Source organism: Rhodnius prolixus, unplaced genomic scaffold (assembly GCF_049639745.1).
Source record: "Rhodnius prolixus isolate KJV_2025 unplaced genomic scaffold, Rpr scaffold_9, whole genome shotgun sequence".
In the NCBI taxonomy this organism is placed as follows: domain Eukaryota; kingdom Metazoa; phylum Arthropoda; class Insecta; order Hemiptera; family Reduviidae; genus Rhodnius; species Rhodnius prolixus.
Genome location: NW_027411604.1, coordinates 27,137,802 through 27,159,013, shown reverse-complemented (window position 1 = coordinate 27,159,013; position 21,212 = coordinate 27,137,802). Strand labels below are relative to the sequence as shown.

General features: G+C 35.8%; 1 protein-coding gene across 21 annotated transcripts in view; it reads right to left on the bottom strand.

Moving 5' to 3' along the window:
- Positions 1–21,212, bottom strand: part of pum (pumilio) — a 685,135-nt gene that overhangs the window by 647,176 nt on the left and 16,747 nt on the right. Inside the window, exon 1 of one of the 21 annotated variants that reach the window (XM_074127690.1) lies at positions 18,259–18,892. The exons of 17 other annotated variants lie outside the window; for them this stretch is intronic. In XM_074127690.1, coding sequence (XP_073983791.1) covers positions 18,259–18,309 — 51 coding nt within the window. In that variant the 5' untranslated portion in view covers positions 18,310–18,892. Of the gene's footprint in view, positions 1–18,258; positions 18,893–21,212 lie in introns of those variants that run through there. 3 more of the 21 variants (XM_074127691.1, XM_074127694.1, XM_074127695.1) reach the window with 3 other exon arrangements.

Below are 21,212 nucleotides of genomic sequence, written 5' to 3'. Positions count from 1 at the left end.
ATAAGCTATAGTTATTTTGTGCACAGATCTATAAATGTAGAAGATATAAAGGGTTGAATATTTTTTGGGTCATGAAATTCTGTAAAATTATGGCCGTTTTATAACTCCCACTGTGAACCACGTATTGGTATGGAATTTTGTTCTCTTGTACACTTTGTTTTTCTTAATTGTAAGCTACAGTTATTTTGTGCACAGATCTATAAATGTAGAAGATATAAAGAGTTGAAAATTTTTTGGGTCATGAAATTCTGTAAAATTATGGCCGTTCTATATCTCCCACTGTGAACCCCGTATTCGTATGGAATTTTGTTCTCTTGTACACTTTGTTTTTCTCAATTATAAGCTATAGTTATTTTGTGCACAGATCTATAAATGTAGAAGATATAAAGGGTTGAAAATTTTTTGGGTCATGAAATTCTGTAAAATTATGGCCGTTTTATAACTCCCACTGTGAACCACGTATTGGTATGGAATTTTGTTCTCTTGTACACTTTGTTTTTCTTAATTGTAAGCTACAGTTATTTTGTGCACAGATCTATAAATGTAGAAGATATAAAGGGTTGAAAATTTTTTGGGTCATGAAATTCTGTATAATTATGGCCGTTCTGTATCTCCCATTGTGAACCCCGTATTCGTATGGAATTTTGTTCTCTTGTTCACTTTGTTTTTGATAATTATAAGCTATATTTATTTTGTGCACTGATCTATAATTTTAGAAGATATAAAGCAGTGGTTCTCAACTGGTGTAGCATTTAGAAAAGTCTATTTGCTTGCAATAAGTGTTGGATATTATATTTTCTTTTATGGCTGGAGAGGGCGCACACTTCAACACCACAGTTAAAATGTGCCCTACCGACCTGCAAGTTTGTGGCTTTTTTTTTTGTTTAATCGCTGAGAAGGGGAAAGTGGTCCGAAGCTACATTAAGCAGCGCAACACACAGAATATTTCGTTCAAACTTCCTAAACCCATCATCACTTCGGGTACAACATCCCGAACTGAGTCATTCTTTATTTTCGAACTAGATTTCAGTGGTTTAAAAGAGAAAGTAATGTTGTAGTGAGAGAAATAACTGATAGAAGGTAGATTCAGAGTAAAGTAATATCATTTCTTTCTATTTTTTATTGTGTTCAAAGCTACACCGCCAGTGGGGCAGTTATTAACATTTGACATAAAAATTTTAAATTAAAAAGTATAGATATGTATGTAAAATACCAACTGTATATTGATATAGATCTGTTAAGAAGACTTGAAAGCTGTAGAAAACAAAATAAATAGGTACAATAATACGATTCTGAAAACTCTGTAACAGAAAATGTAAATTATGTTCAAATCTGCCCCCTCACCACTACTGACAATTTTGGAATTTTTTACAATTATATTTTAGCCACAAATTTACCACCATTCTTAATAATATGTAAGAATAACAACAAAGAACCGCAATTTACAAAGATATGGAACTTAAGGGGCAAGAATAACAGCCGCCGTTTGTAGAGGTTCCCTTAATTGAATTATCCGATGAAGGAAATTTGATCAATAACTTACAATCCGGGTAGGATCTAATCCAAATACAAGAATTGTACTAACCAAAAAAATGGCACCTAGAAAAGATAAAAACGTCCGCCAAAATAAAGCCACAATAAAATGTAGCCTAAGTTTACAGTTACCAGTAAACAACTCAATACGATATTTTTTCACGTAGGTTACATACATTCTAGGCTTCCAATGTCGCAGCAGAAGAATTATAAATCTGCTGCAGTAAAAATCCCTGCACGAAGTATTTCAGCAGTATGGCAATCAGCTCACGTAGTTCACAGTATCAGCTCCTATACAGTGAAAATAAACCTACAGTAAAACAACCAAAGGGCGCTGTTATAATATAACCAACTGGTATGGCAGGCTTATTTGTGTAAACTGAAAGGGAGTAAAAGACATAATTTCTTTACGTAAAAGTAAAATAGTATAGAAAATGCCTAATTTTTCAGGCGAGCTTTACGTCCAGCAACTACCCAATTAGGCGTCGTGAACGGAAGCGATTTGCAAACATACTTTACTGTGAAGTTCTTATATTAAATATTAAATAAAATCGAAGGCCTAGACCGGGGGAATCGAACCCACTAAATCACCAATGCATCTTAGTATTGCGGGTCTTGCCTATAACCGCTCGGCTACCATGGTGCCTTAATTTCTTTATGTAAAGAGTACTATACGAGATGTGGCTATTAAATAACGAGACTGATGCTGCTACAGAAGAACTATGCATGCGCCAAATCCTAACGACCGACTGCTGTGCAGCGTCAAACCTTCTCTTTCGATTGCAGCGACTCACATGTTAGTAGAGAAATATGTCTAACCGAAACCGTCGTTTGGGTAAGAGGTGTTAGTTTCGTTTTGCCGAAAACATGATACTACAGATGTAGTAGAACAACGAATTGTCGTGAAATTTCACATCAAAACTTGTTAAAACAGCTACTGAAACTTATCTTTTATTAAAAGAAGTTTATGGCGATGAATGTTAATCACGTGCGCAAGTTTTTGAGTGGTTCAAGCGTTTTCAAAATGGCCGAGAAGACGTCGGAGATGATGACCGCCCGGGTCGCCCTTCTACGTCCAAAACGGATGAAAATATCGATTATAATTAATCAACAGTACTACCTTGAGGAGCTTGCTTATGGGTTCTCCATCAAGACAACGCGCCGGCTCACACTACATTGTCTGGCAAGACGTTTCTAGCCAAGTACAACATCCCAGTTTTAGGCCATCAGCCTTATTCGCCTGACCTGGGCCCCATGTCACTTTTATCTGTTCCCCAAAGTCAAATCAGCATTAAAAGGAAAACGATTTCAGTCCGTTGAAGCTGTGAATGAAGAAGCGTCACGTGTCATGCAGGAGCTCACAGAAAAAGACTTCCAGCATTGTTTCGAATAATTGTAAATTCACATGGAGCGTTGTAGGGATAGGGGAGTGGTTGAAGGTGATGGTAACTACATAGGTATAAATTTAAAATAAAGTGTTTTATAGCAACAGTCTCGTTATTGAATACCACACCTCACAGATGCCTCCAATTGTAGAATTTTTTGTTTTAATTATTGTTTATTACGATACAATCACGCATTTTATTGCGTTATAAGCAACAAGGGTAACAATAAACAACATGTAACTCTTAGAGTGGAGAAGTTACCCAGCGGTAAGATTTTACTTTCTATTGACTCTCATCAACAGAGAGGAGATCGCGAGACCACCACTGTCTTTTAAGACGTCTAGAAGTGTTGTCTGGAAATGTTCTGGAAGATAGATGTTGTACAAGTGGGATTGTGATGAGATTGAATGTTAAGATGGAATTTACTGTATCGTGTTTTCAGCAACTTGTGTGACGAAAGGAATGTTTTAAGTCAGAAATTAATTAAATACGCAAAATTTGTTAAGCTCTTCCTTAATGATCGCCATATATAATATTCCATTACTTCTGTATTGGTTAAGATTACCAAAACAATCTGTCTTCATATTCACCTATCGTTAAATGATTTTTAAAAGACGGTCACTGAGAGAGTTTTAAAAATAGAGACCAAGAAAAAAATGTAACAAAATTAAATCGGCGCGACACAGTAGTCTAGAAATATTTTAGCAATGAGCATTTCAAGGCAAAGGAAAGCTGAACTCTTTCCTTGGTAATTCCCTTCACTTTTATAGAGGAAAAATAATACACAAAAAAAATATATTAAATACACGGTCAACACTCGCACTGGGTTACTTTCTCTAATAAACTGTACTATTTCCTCCAACTAACTGGATTGGCACATTAACTTAATCGATATAATACAAAGATATAGGTTAGTTAAGACTTACAACGTTATTCCTCTTTAAAGGTTATTAATTTATCTTTAATTTATAATAAAAGTATAGATTTTTCTAAGGAATGACAACCATTATTGGCCTAAAGAAGAGTAGCCAAACGAATTGGCAAGTCAAGGTCAATTCACTACCCCCCTCACAGCTAGCTCATTCTTTACCACCAATTTTTATGGCTTCATTCACTGAAGATAAAGTCAGAAAAGGTATTTTCATGGTTACGAGGTGTGGCTACTAAATAACGAGACTATTGCTGTAAAACACTTTATTTTAAATTTATACCTATGTAGTTACCATCACCTTCAACCACTCCCCTATCCCTACAACGCTCCATGTGAATTTACAATTATTCGAAACAATGCTGGAAGTCTTTTTCTGTGAGCTCCTGCATGACGCGGGCCGCTTTTTCTTTCGCAGCTTCAACGGACTGCTGAAATCGTGTTCCTTTTAATGCAAATTTGACTTTGGGGAACAGATAAAAGTTACATGGGGCCCAGGTCAGACGAATAAGGCGGATGGCCTAAAACTGGGATGTTGTACTTGGCTAGTAACGTCTTGACAGATAATGCAGTGTGGAGAACCCATGACTTGTTCTTCCACAAATCGGGTCGTTTTTTTCTTTACTCTTTCACGGAGTTGAGCAAGCACCTCACGGTAGTACTGTTGATTAATTATAATCGATAGTTTCATCCGTTTTGGACCCGGGCGGTCATCATCTCCGACGTCTTCTCAGCCATCTTGGAAACGCTTGAACCACTCAAAAACTTGCGCCATAAACATTCATCGCCATAAACTTCTTTTAATAAAAGATAAGTTTCAGTAGCTGTTTTAACAAGTTTCATGTGAAATTTCACGACAATTCCTTGGTCTACTACATGTGTAGTATCATGTTTTCGGCAAAACGAAACTAACACCTCTTACACAAACGACGGTTCCGGTCAGACAGATTTCTCTACAAACACGTGAGACGCTGCAATGGAAAGAGAAGGCTTTACGCTGCACAGCTGTCTGTCGTTAGGATTTGGCGCAAGCATAGTTCTTCTGTAGCAGCATCAGTCTCGTTATTTAATAGTCACACCTCGTACAATACTGAATAGTATTTCTTACATTAATTTATTCAATATTAAATTCGGGAATTCTTAATGTTCAAAGCTGTCTAAGGAACAGAAGAAAACTATATACCGGTCCTTCTTGTTCCAATATGGACGAATGCACCTCATCGCCTCAAGCCCTAACGAAGTACAATAGCAACCGTCTTCAAAACCTTAAAGTTCATAAAATTCTATGTTCAATAGTTAACGTTCCCTCCTACGTCTAAAATCCATACATACTCGTTTCAGAACTAGCCCAATCTGGATACATAAAAATCTCCATTCTAAGACGAATCATTCACAACTCTCTGGATTCACAACATGCTAACTAAATTTCTACAAATCCATATCGTGGACTAAAAACGGCGGTAGCCATGAAATCATATCAATAGATAATACCATTTCTTCTTGGATGGTTACTGTGTAAGCTTGCCGATGATAATGGCATTAGATACTGAGAATACAGTTTTTCGTTTTGTTTTATTCTTCTTCTTGAAGAACTGATTCTGCTTAAGTTTTTTTTTAATTATGAAGCGTGTCAACATCTCAGAGGTCATTGGAAGCCTCAGCTTTTTTTATTTTGGGTACAGCCGGAGAGTGTTCTCTCGTTACCAACAACTCTATCCACCACCGGACAGTAATAAGATTTTAGGATAACCTAAGAAAAACTAAGGGCCAATAGCAACTCGCAATCTCCGCACATGTTACAATTGTACAGGGTGGGGCAAAAGGTATGAACCGGTATTAAAGGGATGTAAAACAAAAACAATTCAACTTACAGAAATTATGTTTATATTGTTTAATTCAGTACAGAATCTAGTTTTTTACATTAAGTTTGAAAGATGATATCAAGTAGGTGGCGGCCGTCAGCCGCGATGCACTCTTGAAGGAGAATTCTGAAGTTTTCAACCGCTCTTCTGCACATTTCGATGGGTATTGCCGTAACTTCCTCTCTGATTCTGTCCTTAACTTCTTCCTGGGTATGTAGACGATGTTTAAAAACCTTTTCCTTTATGCACCCCCATAAAGGACAGAATCAGAGAGGAAGTTACGGCAATACCCATCGAAATATGCAGAAGAGCGGTTGAAAACTTCAGAATTCGCCTTCAAGAGTGCATCGCGGCTGATGGCCACCACCTACGTGATATCATCTTTCAAACTTAATGTAAAAAACTAGTTTCTGTACTGAATTAAACAATATAAACATAATTTCTGTAAGCTGAATTGTATTTGTTTTACATCCCTTTAAAACTGGTTCATACCTTTTGCCCCACCCTGTAGTATCTTTCTACTAACTAAATAATCTAATGCACCACACTTGATGCACAATTAATGCACTTACAGAGTGAACTATAATAATTCAACCAATAGTATTCCTAAAAAAGTACATTTACAGTTTCTAGACCAAATTACGTCCCGTTTGTTTAACTTCTTTCACACTTCTACAAACAGAAATGTTACTTTTAACAGATATAACCAGAAATTCAACAGGAAATTGCCTTTTAATTGTTCCACATTCTAATGGAAACAACTGCCGGAAGTACAAAGATTAAAATAATGTGAATAACCAGAGATAATAATTACGACAGAATTACCAGCGTGTTTGCCGCAGTATACATTTTAAGAGTTAAAACATACGAGTTCAACTTATTTTTTTATACGATGATGTAGCCCGATAAGGGACGTTCAAATATAATGGGGCTCTTTACCCACTGTTATTATGAGAGGACCACTTTATACATAAAAAGATTAGAAGTTCAATATATTCTAAATACATTACTATGCCTAAAAGATAAATGTTTTGTTTATTTATGTAAAATAAGGTTACTGACACCAACTAGTTCGTTCACTGTCACCAAACTATCAAATACGTAATAACGCAGCTGCTAATCACTTACAGGTGTTAATAGGTTCCTAGACTGTTTTATTCTAATTACTCTATAAAAACTAATATTGTGCGATCTTATTAAATTTTTGTAGAATTAAGTTTTAAAATTGCAATCAAATAATAATAAGCGTTACAAGTGACTATGAGAGAAATTTTAGCTTTCGAAAACCTCATTACCAAAAAAAATATTGAAAAAGTACAGAATTTAGTCAATTTACACCCTCTGCCTTCATAAGCAGCACTTTATGGTCAAGGTTGAGATCAAGAAGGCACTGGCTACTAATTGGCATGCATGAGATGTTAATGTACAAATTATTCCGAATATAATTGTTTTGAATGTGTCAAGGTAAGAATTACCCCAGTCGTCATATCAGTTATCTTTTTTTCTTTTTTTTTTAAGAGAACTTAATTTACTGTTATTATTGACTCAATTTAGTCACTATTTGTAATGGCGAAAATATGGCGGATGCAAAAAAAAAAAGAACCTGAAAATGTATTATACGAGGGTCATTCAATAAGTAACGAGACAAATTACTACTGCTCAAAAACAGCTAAATTGATCCGTATGAAACTTTCAGGACATAAAGTTGGCAACCTTGCGATGACATCTGATCAGCTGTTCAATTATATTTTGTAAACATAACCTGAAATTTACTCAGTTAACGATGGCGAGTCCGCTCGAGAATTGCACCGTGGAAGAACAACGTGCCGTGATCAGATTTTTAGTCGCGGAAGGTGAGAAAGGTAGTAAAATCTACAAAAGAATGTTAAAAGTGTACAGAGACAATTGTTTGAATCGTTCGAACGTTTACAAATGGGTAGAACAGTTTCAAAGTGGCCGTACAAAAGTTTCTGACGAGCAACGCAGTGGACGACCGATCGAAGTTGGAACTTCCTCTCTCGAATCTCGGATTGACGCGTTAATTCGGGACAATAGGCGTATCACCGTTAAACTGCTAAGTGAAAAAGTAAACGCGAGTGTTGGAACTGTCCATAACATTATTCACAACAAGCTGCAGTACAAGAAAACCTGTGCGAGATGGGTGCCCAGACAATTCACGGAAGCTCACAAAGAAACCCGGCTTCAAATCAGTCAACAGTTGAAAAATCGATATTCGACTGAAGGAGAAGGTTTTTTCAAAAGAATTGTAACATGTGATGAAACATGGATCCACCACTATGAGCCAGAGTCAAAACGATAGAGCCTTGAGTGGAAGCATACGACTTCTCCCATTCGGAAAAAATTCAGGACCCAGCCATCTGCCGGTAAAGTCATGCTTACAGTATTCTCTGGGATTTTCAGGGGCCAATTTATTGTGATTTTCTTGAAGGCCAAAGAACAATCAACAGCCAGTACTACAGTGACATGCTGGAAAACAAGATAAGACCTGCAATTCGAACGAAACGCCGTGGGCTCTTGACTGAAGGCGTGATTTTGCTTCATGACAACGCCCGTCCACATACGGCACAGCTGACGAAAGAAAAACTTCAGAAACTGGGATGGGAGATCCTTCCACATCCCCCCTACAGCCCCGACCTCGCCCCATCAGACTTCCATCTGTTTGGACCCGTTAAATATAGTCTACGAGGGATACATTTTCGATCCAATGAAGAGGTAAAAAATCAGGTGTAAAAGTGGCTTCGAGATCAACCCAAAGAATTTTATGCCAAGGGCATTTACAAATTAGCAGAAAGATGGGACAAGTGTAAAGTGTTGCTGGGGACTATGTTGAAAAGTAACCAAAGTTTTGTACTGATTCAATAAACCGTTTTTGGGCAATAATAATTTGTCTCGTTACTTATTGAATGACCCTCGTATAGGTGAAAAGGAAAATATTTGATAGCCTCTGTTTCGTAGCTCATTAGAAACTGTTTCAGGATTTTGTTTAATGATAAGGGTAATAGATCAACAACAAACAATCCAAACTAGGGTTGTAGATTAGTTTAGGATATATCTCGAGTAGTATGATTTCAGAGATGGTAATTTGTAATTTCTCTTCCACACATGTGACAAATCTTCCCCCCCCCAAAATTTTTGGAAATTATAAAAATTTTATCAATCACTTTTCTCACTAAAAAGAGGACCAAAAAATTATTAATTTGTATAAAATCGTAATGAAATAGGACACTATCAAAACAATAATGTCCGCAGTAACAATAAGTATAAGTGTGAATTATTACAATTAAACACAAATAATTTGTTCAAAGAATTTTTTTTAATAATAGTCATTGGCGCCCGGAACATTTTTTTAGCGCATTTCCGGGACTCCGGACGTATCGTAAGACCAGTTTATTATAAGAGGACTAAGGGAACCCTTTCCATAATAATAATAATAGGGAGGGAAGGGATTAGCTATGAGGTTAGCATACTGGACTCCCACGCGGAGGTCCCGGGTTCGAATCCAGCTGCTGACCCCTTAGATTTTCTCTTTCTTATAGCTCACAGTCACAGGTGGTGGACAGTGTTATCTGTAACAAGAGTACACTGTCCGGAGGCCGGCAGTGCACTGAAAAAAGCTCTGGGCGCCAATAACCTCAGTTGTTGACGCGCCTTAAATCATTTAAAATAATAATAATAATAAAAATCAGACCAACCATCAATAATAGCCTTGAAAAAGTTCTCTATTCCCTTACAACAATCTTACAAAGCAAAATTTGCATATCTGTTTATATTATACTTTATAAAGAATAAATTAACATTAATTATATAGAATAATAGGTAAAAATCACTTGTTTACTGCAAATTTGACGAATGGCGGTGTTTACAAAGAATAGACTATTCGTAATCATAAAGCGTAACTGTTTTTTTTATTAAATTTTTTTCAGCAATTGTGATGAGCACCTCCTTCTATAATTTGCAATACTAATTAAATAATTATTTCTCGATTTTTTTGTATTTATTTATAAACAAATTAGGCGAAAATGTTACGAGAAAATTGGGCCGCAAATTTAGCTAGACATTATTGCAATTAAATAAAATCAAAATATTAACTTAGAAGGTATAGAGAAAGAAGTAAAGCTAATAGATGTGCAAAGTAGGTCGATAAAGAACCCAAAAGCGTATTGATCGCTGAGGAACTGGCTGTGAAGGGCTCTCTGCTGATTCACCAGTCCTGCTGTCTCCGGTACTTCCCCTACAACAAAACTATTGAAGGCTGTGGCCCTTTTTTTTAAAACTTATAATTCATGTATAAAAATGTATTTAATTAGGTCATAATTACTCAAGAATGGGAATCGAAAAAACCAAGGCAATTTTTTAATTGCATCTAACTCTTTAAATAAAAGACAATAATAGAGATCTAGTCAAAAACACTAAACTAGTAAGAACATCCAAAAAACTGAGTAGAAAAATCTATAAATTAAAATTCCTGAAGCCAGTATTTAGAGAGTTCAAACTCACCACGATCTAAAATGGAAGTTTTAACGAGGAATAAGAAAAACAAAAAATTATGTTACTACAGATCTTCAAGTATAGTTTAAACATCTCCACTTTGAGATGATAAAATTGTGTTAAAGCAAGCCAAGATATTTACTAAAAGTAAAGAGGCAGATGGCATGAACAAGAACAGGTGTCCTGAAGCGGAAAGGTGGATAGCAGATGTTAGTAGACAGGAGTCTCAAAGAAACGTTCTATATAAATGGGCATCATTTATTTGTGCTGAGGAAGTGCATAGATACAGAATAATCTAAAATTATGTCCTGTCTGTACAGAATGTCTGTAAGGTGTAGAAAATTTAAAGATGTTTGATTGAATGGGCTGTGGGAGAGCATTTCCGAGAGGGCGATCAATGGAATACCGTATTCATTATGTGTTAGTTATTAAAACTGTCCGGTAAGACAGTTGTATAAGGGTTGATTGTCAAAAAGTGCACGAAAAAGCGTAACGTTGAAAAACACCCAACTTTGTCAATTTGTTTCTCTTTTTCTATAAAAGATAAAATTCCCAAACTTACTATATAATATAGGTCAAATCCTCCTTTATGACTGTATTTTTTCTTTTTTTTCAACAACCCAGATCGAGAAAAAAGTTGCTGAAAATGAGCAAAAATAACATTTTCAAAAATTGTTGTAATGTTTCCTTTTTTGTAAACAACGTAGCGCCTAAACGCGCGAACCGATTTTCATGAATGAGATGCCAATCGATTCGGAATTTCATGTAGATGTACCATTTGGTGGTCTCGACGCTGTACATCAAATGGGAGAGGAGCCCCATTACTCGCTAATTGAATACTACAAGGTGTGGCTATTAAATAACGAGACTGATGCTGCTAATAGAAGAACTATGCATGCGCCAAATCTTAACGACCGACAGCTGTGCAGCGTAAAGCCTTCTCTTTCCATTGCAGCCTCTCACGTGTTTGTAGAGAAATCTGTCTGACCGGAACCGTCGTTTGTGTAAGAGGTGTTAGTTTCGTTTTGCCGAAAACATGATACTACACATTTAGTAGAGCAACGAATTGTCGTGAAATTTCACATGAAACTTAGTAAAATCTCTACTGAAACTTATCTTTTATTAAAAGAAGTCTATGGCGATGAATATTAATCTGAGTGGTTCAAGCGTTTCCAAGATGGCCGAGAAGACGTCGGAGATGATGACCGCCCGGGTCCAAAACGGATGAAACTATCGATTATAATTAATCAACATTACTACCGTGAGGTGCTTGCTCAACTCCGTGAAAGAGTAAGGAAAAAAACGACCCGATTTGTGGAAGAACAAGTCATGGGTTCACCACACTGCATTATCTGTCAAGACGTTTCTAGCCAAGTACAACATCCCAGTTTTAGGCTAACCGCCTTATTCGCCTGACCTGGCCCCCTTGTGACTTTTGTCTGTTCCCCAAAGTCAAATCTGCATTAAAAGGAACACGATTTCAGTCCGTTGATGGCTGTGAAAGAAAAAGCGGCACGCGTCATGCAGGAGCTCACAGAAAAAGACTTCCAGCACTGTTTTGAACAATGGTATATTTGTATATACCATTGTAGAGCGTTGTAGTGATAGGGGAGGGGTGTATATTGAAGGTGATAATAACTAAATATGTATAAATTTAAAATAAAAATGTTTTATGGCAATAGTCTCGTTATTTAATAGCCACACCTCGTAAATACAAGATTTTACAAACATATTTGTATAATTCATTTTGAAAGTAACACCAGCGTTAGATGTACTAATAGTAACAATGACGGTAACTGATATAACTATGCACTCACTAATTGAGGGGAGAAACTACCCAGAGATAACACTCCCTAAGTCGTCTCTAGGATTAGCTACTCTTTTCAGAAGAGTGGGAATCACAAGGCAGGCCACTAGCGTTTTAATCACTCAGGAGGATGATCTGGAAGGTGATGAGATGTTACAATGGCAGACAAGAGGAATTGGAATGAGACTGTAAGTTCGAATGATAGTTTTTATAATGAGTTGGAGCACAATTTGATTTACTAACAGAATTTCCAAGTCTGTGGATAGTTAGATTTGAAACATAAAATGGAGCGTTACCGATAGTGCGGAGAATTTTCGACTGAATTTCTGGTACTACTACTCTAATATTCTATTCTGGGAACAGCAATTCCCTCACCAGATCTTCATTTAACGTCTATGACTCCACTGCATACAATATTATACACTCAATAATTGAAAGGTCTCAATCATGAAGCTGCTAAACAGGTCTGAATTGAATAGCAGTATATTACGAAGATATGGCTGAAAAGATTGAATTCTCTGAAGATCTGAGCGTTTCGTTGAACCCCACAGTTCAATACCAGTATGTCCAGACGGGTTTTAGCATAGAAGTGCATACCAGTCGTTGGTTATTAAATGAAAGATTAGATCGATGGCCTAATGAAATAATATTTTTAAATTTCAAAAACAAAAACCTAGAGGAAGGAAGACGATACAGCAGAAAAGCGCAGCAGAAGAGTGGACGATAAGACAGTTGGCAGTCTAATGCCGGGAACTAACACGTTATTTTTGCTTGATCCCCACTCTGGTCCGCGCATAACTGGGAGTACGTCGACATCCTGCGGCCACATGTCCTACCGACTTGCTTTTCTCCTTCATACACCCATCACCAGTACGATCGACCGTACATTTTTTAAATTTTATTTAGCGCAAAATTCATGAAATTCTCCCACTAAAGTATTCTCAAATTATATCAGTTATAAAAAAAATGTACTTGAAATATTCAATGGCTATGGAGTAGGGGTAATGCCAGTCTATTTAATTTAAATTCTGAAATTGGGTAAATGCCAGTTTAATAAAGACTCTACAGTATTATTACGTACAATTTTTTTGCTCACTAGTCTAGTGTAGCTGATCTCAACCAAAAAAACATTTTGTTGGATTTTTGCAAGTATACCACATCTACATTTAGAGCATTCTTCTAATGCAATCCATTTCTACACATGCCTTCCATGGATTATGGATTGCCACTAAATCCTAGGCCGCTCAGTACAAAAACTGCCGATACATGATTGCCAACAGAAATCTTACTCATTACTTCATTTTTCGAATCTCCCCGGTCTTTACTGCATTTTGAAGAGCACTGAATTTATTCTCTCATTTCCTGTTTAGTTTGCCTTTTAAATCTGCAACTCTCTGGTACCATTACTCCAATATTCTATTCTTCTATGAACAGCAATTTCTTCTCTACATCTTCATTTAACGTCTACGACTCCACAACATACAACATTAAGCTTTCAATAATTGACGTGTCTTATCACATAGCTGCTCAACAGGTCTGTACAGGAATACGAGGTGTGGCTATTAAATAACGAGACTGTTGCTGCTAATAGAAGAACTATGCATGCACCAAATCTTAACGACCGACAGCTGTGCAGCATAAAGCCTTCTCTTTCGATTGCAGCCTCTCACGTGTTTGTAGAGAAATCTGTCTGACCGGAACCGTCGTTTGTGTAAGAGGTGTTAGTTTCGTTTTGCCGAAAACATGATACTACACATGTAGTAGAGCAACGAATTGTAGTGAAATTTCCACGTCCAAAACGGATGAAAATATCGATTATAATTGAATCAACATTACTACCATGAGGTGCTTACTCAACTCCGTGAAAGAGTAAGAAAAAAACGACCCGATTTGTGGAAGAACAAGTCACGGGTTCTCCATCAAGACAACGCGCCAGCTCACACTGCATTGTCTGTCAAGAGGTTTCTAGCCAAGTACAACATCCAAGTTTTCGGCCATCCGCCTTATTCGCCTGACCTGGCCCCCATGTGACTTTCATCTGTTCCCTAAAGTCAAATCTGCATTAAAAGGAACACGATTTCAGTCCTTTGAAGCTGTGAAAGAAAAAGCGGCACGCGTCATGCAGGAGCTCAACAGAAAAAGACTTCCAGCACTGTTTCGAACAATGGTAAATTCGCATGGAGCGTTGTAGGGATAGGGGAAGGGTGTATATTGACCAATATGAACATTTAATTTACCAAAAAAAGTGACACATCCGGTAAACTGTCATTGTTCAAAAGTTAATTAATCTTCACGTGACTGATTCGAAATTAGGAATTTTGAGGGGACCTCTAAAAAAAGTATCATTTCCGGTAACTACAAGAACTGCTGTGTTTGTTTCTTAGTGTGAGTTTTTGTTTTTCTTCTTTTTAAAATCATTTTCACATTTATAAAACAGCCAACATACCCCCTCCACACAACAACAGCAACCAGTCTCTTCCATTGTTTGATAAAACTTTGCAAATATTAATCAAATTTCCATTTAAGAAAATTAATTTGCTATTAATGAACCTTTAAAAACATAAAAAGTTTCAATATTTCATTCAAATAACGAATTGCGATAAATTAATTAATTAAATCCTTTATTTTTCTAGTAAAATAATAATATTAAATGAATTAAAATAAAAAATACAAATAAAAAGAGCATGAGACAGAAAAAGATGAGGGTTGAAGCTTTTTTAAAAGAATAAAATAAATCAAACTTCTTGAAAATAAAATAATAATAATAATAATAAATAAAAGATAGGGAAGGGATTAGCTATGCGGTTAGCGTACTGGACTCCCACGCGGAGGTCCCGGGTTCGAATCCAGCTGCTGACCCTTAGATTTTCTCTTCCTAGGAGCTTCTTACAGCTCACTGTCCGGTGATGGACAGTGTTGTCTGTAACGAGAGACCACTGTCCGGAGGCCGGCAGTGCACTGGAAAAAGCTCCGGGCGCTAATAACCTTAGAAGTTGACGCGCCTTAAATAATAAACAAAAATAAATAAAAGATATTCAAAATGTCGGTTCTTCATTTATAATTTTATATCTTAGAACCCCGGGCTCTTTTGACAAAAGTAATCCGTGGAAGATAATCCGAGATGGACAGAATTGCGATAAATTATATTTATTCTAGGAAAAGGAGAATTTTCTATTGTGTCTTGGATAAAGAATTTAACTTAAATTGGAAACGAAACATTTAAAGGATACGCCAATAGAATCTTTTCCAATATCTAGAAAATCATTTCCAAAAATCAAATCCATAAAGTATTTCCGGTACTTCTTCAAGGAATTGGAAAGATATTTAGATTTTTTTTTAGTTTTCCTTAATTTAAAATACACCCTGACTTCAACGTACCCAGATAAAAAAACCACGCTAAGCTATTTGCTTTAATGGTACTTATCTTAATGGCTTTTAAGCAACAACACTTATTCGCTGACCGCAGAATTAATCCGTCAAGGCCGTGGGGCTGTAAGGATATTGTAGGCTTATTAACTGGGCCACTGCAGGCTCAGAAAATACATCGCATCGCATGGGCCTGGCCGATGGCTAGCCTTTGTAGGTTCTGTCAGGAAGAAGATGAAACGGTACTGCACGTGTTCTGTCAGTGTGAGGGGTTTGTATGGCTAAGGATGTTACTTCTCGGGGAGGAAAAAACCAAGGCCTGAGGAGCTTTATCTAGGAGCCACTCTCCAGAATTAAGTCTGATTGAGCTCTAAAGTCGGAGAGCCACAATACGAGGGTCGTTTGAAAAGTCCGTGCAAAGTCAGAGAGATAGCACCACTGGCGCTTATCGAGGTTATGTTTAGTTAGTAGCATCTCTTCACGCCAAGTTTCAGCCAGATCGGTCTATTTCTTTGTGTTTGGCATTCGTTTGAATCGAGGAAGTCGAGTGATTTTCAAAAAATGGACGAAAAAGAATTTCGAGTGTTGATTAAACACTACTTTATGAAAGGCAAAACGCCTCAGGAGACTAAAGAGAAGCTTGATAAACATTATGGTGACTCTTCGATTAGAACAGTTTATAAGTGGTTTCAAAATTTTCGGAGTGGCACAAGTGACGCTGAACGTTCTGGACGCCCTGTTGAGGTTACTACTCCAGAAATCATTGATAAAATCCATGATATGGTGATGGATGACAGAAGAGTGAAGGTGCGTGAGATTGCTAGTGCTGTGGGCATCTCGAATGAACGGTTACATAATATTTTGCATCAACATTTGGACATGACAATACTATCCGCAAGATGAGTGCCGCGATTGCTCACGCTTGACCAAAAACGAAATCGTGTAAAGTGTTGCAAGGACGGTTTGCAGCTGTTCCAGAAGAATCCGCAGGACTTTAAGCGTCGTTTCGTCACTGTGGATGAAACATGGACACATCACTACACTCCTGAGACCAAAGAACAATCTAAACAATGGGTTACCAAGAGGGAATCTGCGCCAAAAAAGGCGAAGACCGTTCCTTCGGCCGGAAAGATTATGGCGACTGTCTTTTGGGATTCGCAAGGAATAATCCTCATCGACTATCTGGAAAAGGGTAAAACTATTAAAGGTGCATATTATTCATCATTATTGGACCGTTTGAAAACCGAGCTGCAAGAAAAACGCATACGATTGGCCCACAAAAAAAGTCCTTTTCCATTACGACAACGCACCAGCTCACACCTCAGCAGTTGTGGTCGCAAAATTAATGGAAATAGGGTTCCAACTCGTTTCACATCCCCCCTATTCTCCAGACTTGGCTCCCTCGGACTACTATTTGTTCCCTAATATGAAGAAATGGCTGGCGGGAAAAAGATTTTATTCAAACGAGGAGGTGATTGCAGAAACGAATGGCTATTTTTCTGACTTGGACAAATCCTATTATTCGGAAGGGATCAACAAACTAGAGCAGCGTTGGACGAAGTGTATAAGCCTAAAAGGAGACTATGTTGAAAAATAAAAAAGGTTTACCCCAAAAAATTAAGTAGTTTTTATTTTTGCACGGACTTTTCAAACGACCCTCCCGAGAAATTAACCGGGACCTCCGCGTGGGAGACCAGTATGCTAACCTCATAGCTAATCCCTTCCCTAATATGTAATTAATATAAAAATAGTTATAAAATTGAATTGTTATAAAAAACAAAGTGGGAGGTGGTGACGATGTAAAAAAAGAAAAGAAAAAAGAAGTTTGGTAACTAATGAATTACGTAAATAATATAATGTATTTAAGTCACATAAATAAATGTGACACATTATGTGTATTGTTTTGCATTTTTTATTTTCTATAATGTGTTTAAATATATTTTCCTTAATTTTTTAAAGTTTAGTGCCCAAAGTCAACTCAAGGGGCGCTCCTTTAAAGGCATTAATAATAATAAAAAATTATTTAATACCCGCATTGAAAATCTAATACGTCATTATATAATATAAAAAAACAAAATTGAGAATTAGAGGGTTATTATAAAATGGCATTGCCAATAAATCTTTTGGTCAAAACCTTCGAGAATGGCCCCCCACCCTGAAGCCTAGAAAATTAAAAAAAAAAACTTCAAATTCTAAAGCTAAAAAGATAGAATTGAAGTGACAAAAACCCCATTTCCGGCGAACAAAAGTTGATTTTGATGACCCACGCTAAAAACAAAAATAAGAACAATCCCAACAGTGTTTGTTGACAGGGGGATTAAAAAAAAAAAAAAAAAAAAAGATTTCCAAATTAATCAAATATTAAAATTTGACTGGTATTTAACTGTTTAGATATATAACAGGCGTAACAAAGAAAACAATAACAATAGATACTATAAAGATATTTTAAGGTGATGGTAACTTTGACAATAAATTAATTGGTAAGCTAGGTAGGTAGTAAAACAAGAACAATTTTTTTTTTTTTTACGTAGAAGACACGACAACACTCTAGAAGAAGATAGAACAGAATGATGCTTGTACGTAGTTAAACAAAAGAAAGGCGTACAAGATACAAAGTAAGGGGTAAAATGAAGCAACGTTGCCACATCGTACACAATACGCACACACTGAAAAAATACATAGAATATTATACCGGCATATGGCAACACGGCATAAGCCCATCGTCGGCCTACAGCTGTATCATGTGTATGTACTTCTTTGTTTCATACGTAAAGATGAAAAAACTATAACTTTCAATTAGTGATTATTGAAAAAAATCTAGGTAAGAAATTTAAGTTCTTAATTTTCAAAAAACAAAGATAAACTTACCATATCCGGTCCAATATCTTTCATTGCCCGGTAAGATCTAGTAAGAAGCATACAAAGCTGCTGTAGTAACTCTCCTTATTTGTTTCTAATTATTATCCCAATGAATCCGATAAAAATCTTGAAATGTAATACTAAAGATGTCGATGAATAATATTAAAAATATCTTGCAAGCTTACAAACACTATGTACACCAAAAAAAAACAAAAAAACACTGACCACTTGGAAACAAAACAGAAAAAAATACAAATGAAAAACTGCACTTTTCTTGTAGGACTTCCTTACAACCGGTGATGAAAGAAAACTATTTACAAGTAAATATTTTGTAAATAAATTTTAATCACATTTCTTATCACTTTTTTTTTTTTTAATAAAAAACAGAAAGAAAAATCAAAAACAACTTCAATGTTAACCCGGAAAAAAGATTCAATTTTTTGGTATAAAAATAAAATCCAGGTTTTAATTACAACTTCTTAAGAAAATATTAACAAACGAGTTAATTTTAAAAAAAAGAATTTTTTTTTTTTTAAATTAAAAAAAAATAAACTTAAAAACTCGGAACTTGGACAAATCTAGAAGACAGCTCTATTGCACGCCGACAAGGCAGAGAAGTGGCTAGCCAATGGCGGGAGGAGTCTAAAAACATACCTTGATAGTGGGGGGAACTATATTCATTTCTGCCAACCTAACAAACACAATAATCCCTACAACACTCGTTATTGATTTTACCTTTCCACTGTTAAAAGTTTCTTTGGTTACGTATATACAATGTACATATATATGAGAAAAAATTTTCTATTAAGCCTATTTTCATTGTCAAGATCAAATAAATTTTATTTTTAGTTGAAAAAACATTGTTACTTCGAGGATAGTTATGAAGACAGATCTAAAATATGCTAAGCTTATGCCAAGAGAAATTTATCTTAAATGTTTCTTACAACTACGTAAGGTTTCTAAGAAGGTAAGGTATTTAAACAGATAAACACGTATTTATCACCATCTTACAGTAAAGTAAATTTTAAACCATAATTTGTAGAGTTTAATTCTAACTTATGTGCTTAAATTTGTGTCAATAAAATTCTTCATATTATGTTTCGTCACAGTTTACCCCATAATTACCATATAAAGTACTTTAATTGAAATTAGATTAAAGATAATCAGTGTAGTTTTATTTTATTTATTTTTTAATTTTTGTCTAATTTAAACTGAGCGACGGTATTTATTTGTTATTTTTCTGCAAAATATGTGAATAAAGGATTTTTTTTTTTTTTTAGCGCATCAACTAATTTAGCACTCGGGGCTTTTTTCAGTGCACTGCCGGCCTCCGGACAGTGTTCTCTCGTTACAGAAAACACTGTCCATCACCGGACAGTGAGCTGTTAGAAGCTCCTAGGAAGAGAAAATCTAAGGGTCAGCTGCTGGATTCGAAACTCGGGACCACCGCGTGGGAGTCCGGTATGCTAACCTCATAGCTAATCCCTTCCCTTATTATTACTCCTTAACAAAAACTTACAGTTTAAAATGTTAAGTATAAGGGTTGATTAAACGCCAAAATGCACACAAATCAGCAGGTAACCAACATTTCATTCATACTTCATTGATATTATTTAAGTAATTTTACTGCATTAACTTTTTATTAAATTTTTTATAATTTATTAGATGTCACAGACTCTTATGCTGGCCAGTTCATTCATTATAAGTTTTTTGATATAATAATAAAAGGTGAGTAACATCAACATAATTAGTTATAAAAATTTAAGTAATTTTACTGCATTAACGTTTCCTTCACATTTTTAGAATTTATTAGATGTCACAGATTATGAATGAACTGGCCAGCATAAGGGTCTGTGACATCTAATAAATTCTAAAAAATTTAATAAAAAGTTAATGCAGTAAAATTACTTAAATAATATCAATGAAGTATGAATGAAATGTTGGTTACCTGCTGATTTGTGTGCATTTTGGCGTTTAATCAACCCTTATACTTAACATTTTAAACTGTAAGTTTTTGTTAAGGAGATTTTTGTACCTTTTGGATAGATTTTTCTTTTTGTCTATTATTTGGGTGGGGCAAACTCCCCTCCTTATGAGGCATGGCGTCGAGACTTTTAAAGTACAAGTCTGAACAAAATTTCGATTCGAATGACACTTCATTCATGAAAATCGGTTCACGTCTCGATAATTTGAAACGATTGCTATACTTCCTCTTAACAAGTGTAAGAGCAGAATGTCGTTTTAATGTTACGTAGAGGAGCCCTAACCCTATCATCCTACCAAATTTTATCAAAATCGGGCCAAGATTTACAGAGAAATTAGTAATAATAATTTTGGAGGGGGCCTTACATAAAGGGGGCTAACTCCTCTCCCATTCGATGTACAGCGTTGAGACCCCCAAAAGGCACATCTACATAAAATTCCGAATCGAATGACACCTCATTCATGAAAATCGGTTCACGCGTTTAGGCGCTACGCAGTTTACAAAAAAGGTAACAACAACAACAACAACCATTTTTGAAAATGCCGTTTTTGCTCATTTTCAGCAACTTTTTTCTCGAAATCTATTATATCTATGTTGTTGCAAAAAAATTACAGTTGTAAAGGAGGATTTGCCCTACATTTTAAAGAAAATTTGGGAATTTTATCTTTTATAGAAAAAGAGAAAAAAATTGTCAAAATTGGGAGTTTTTCAACGTTACGCTTTTTCGTGCAGTTTTTGACGATCAACCCTCATACAACTGTCCTACCGGACAGTTTTAATTATTATTAGATTAAAGATAAATAATAGAGGTGATTTAAACAACAGTTAAGAGCTTTATTTCTTTCTTTGCAATATATTCAGCACAAAATATTCGAATTTAAACTCCCAACGAAAAATTAGAAGCCCCGGAAGCTATGGGCAACAGATGATGGAGCACACCTAATAATAATAAATTGATGTTTTTTTTTTGCTCCTCGTA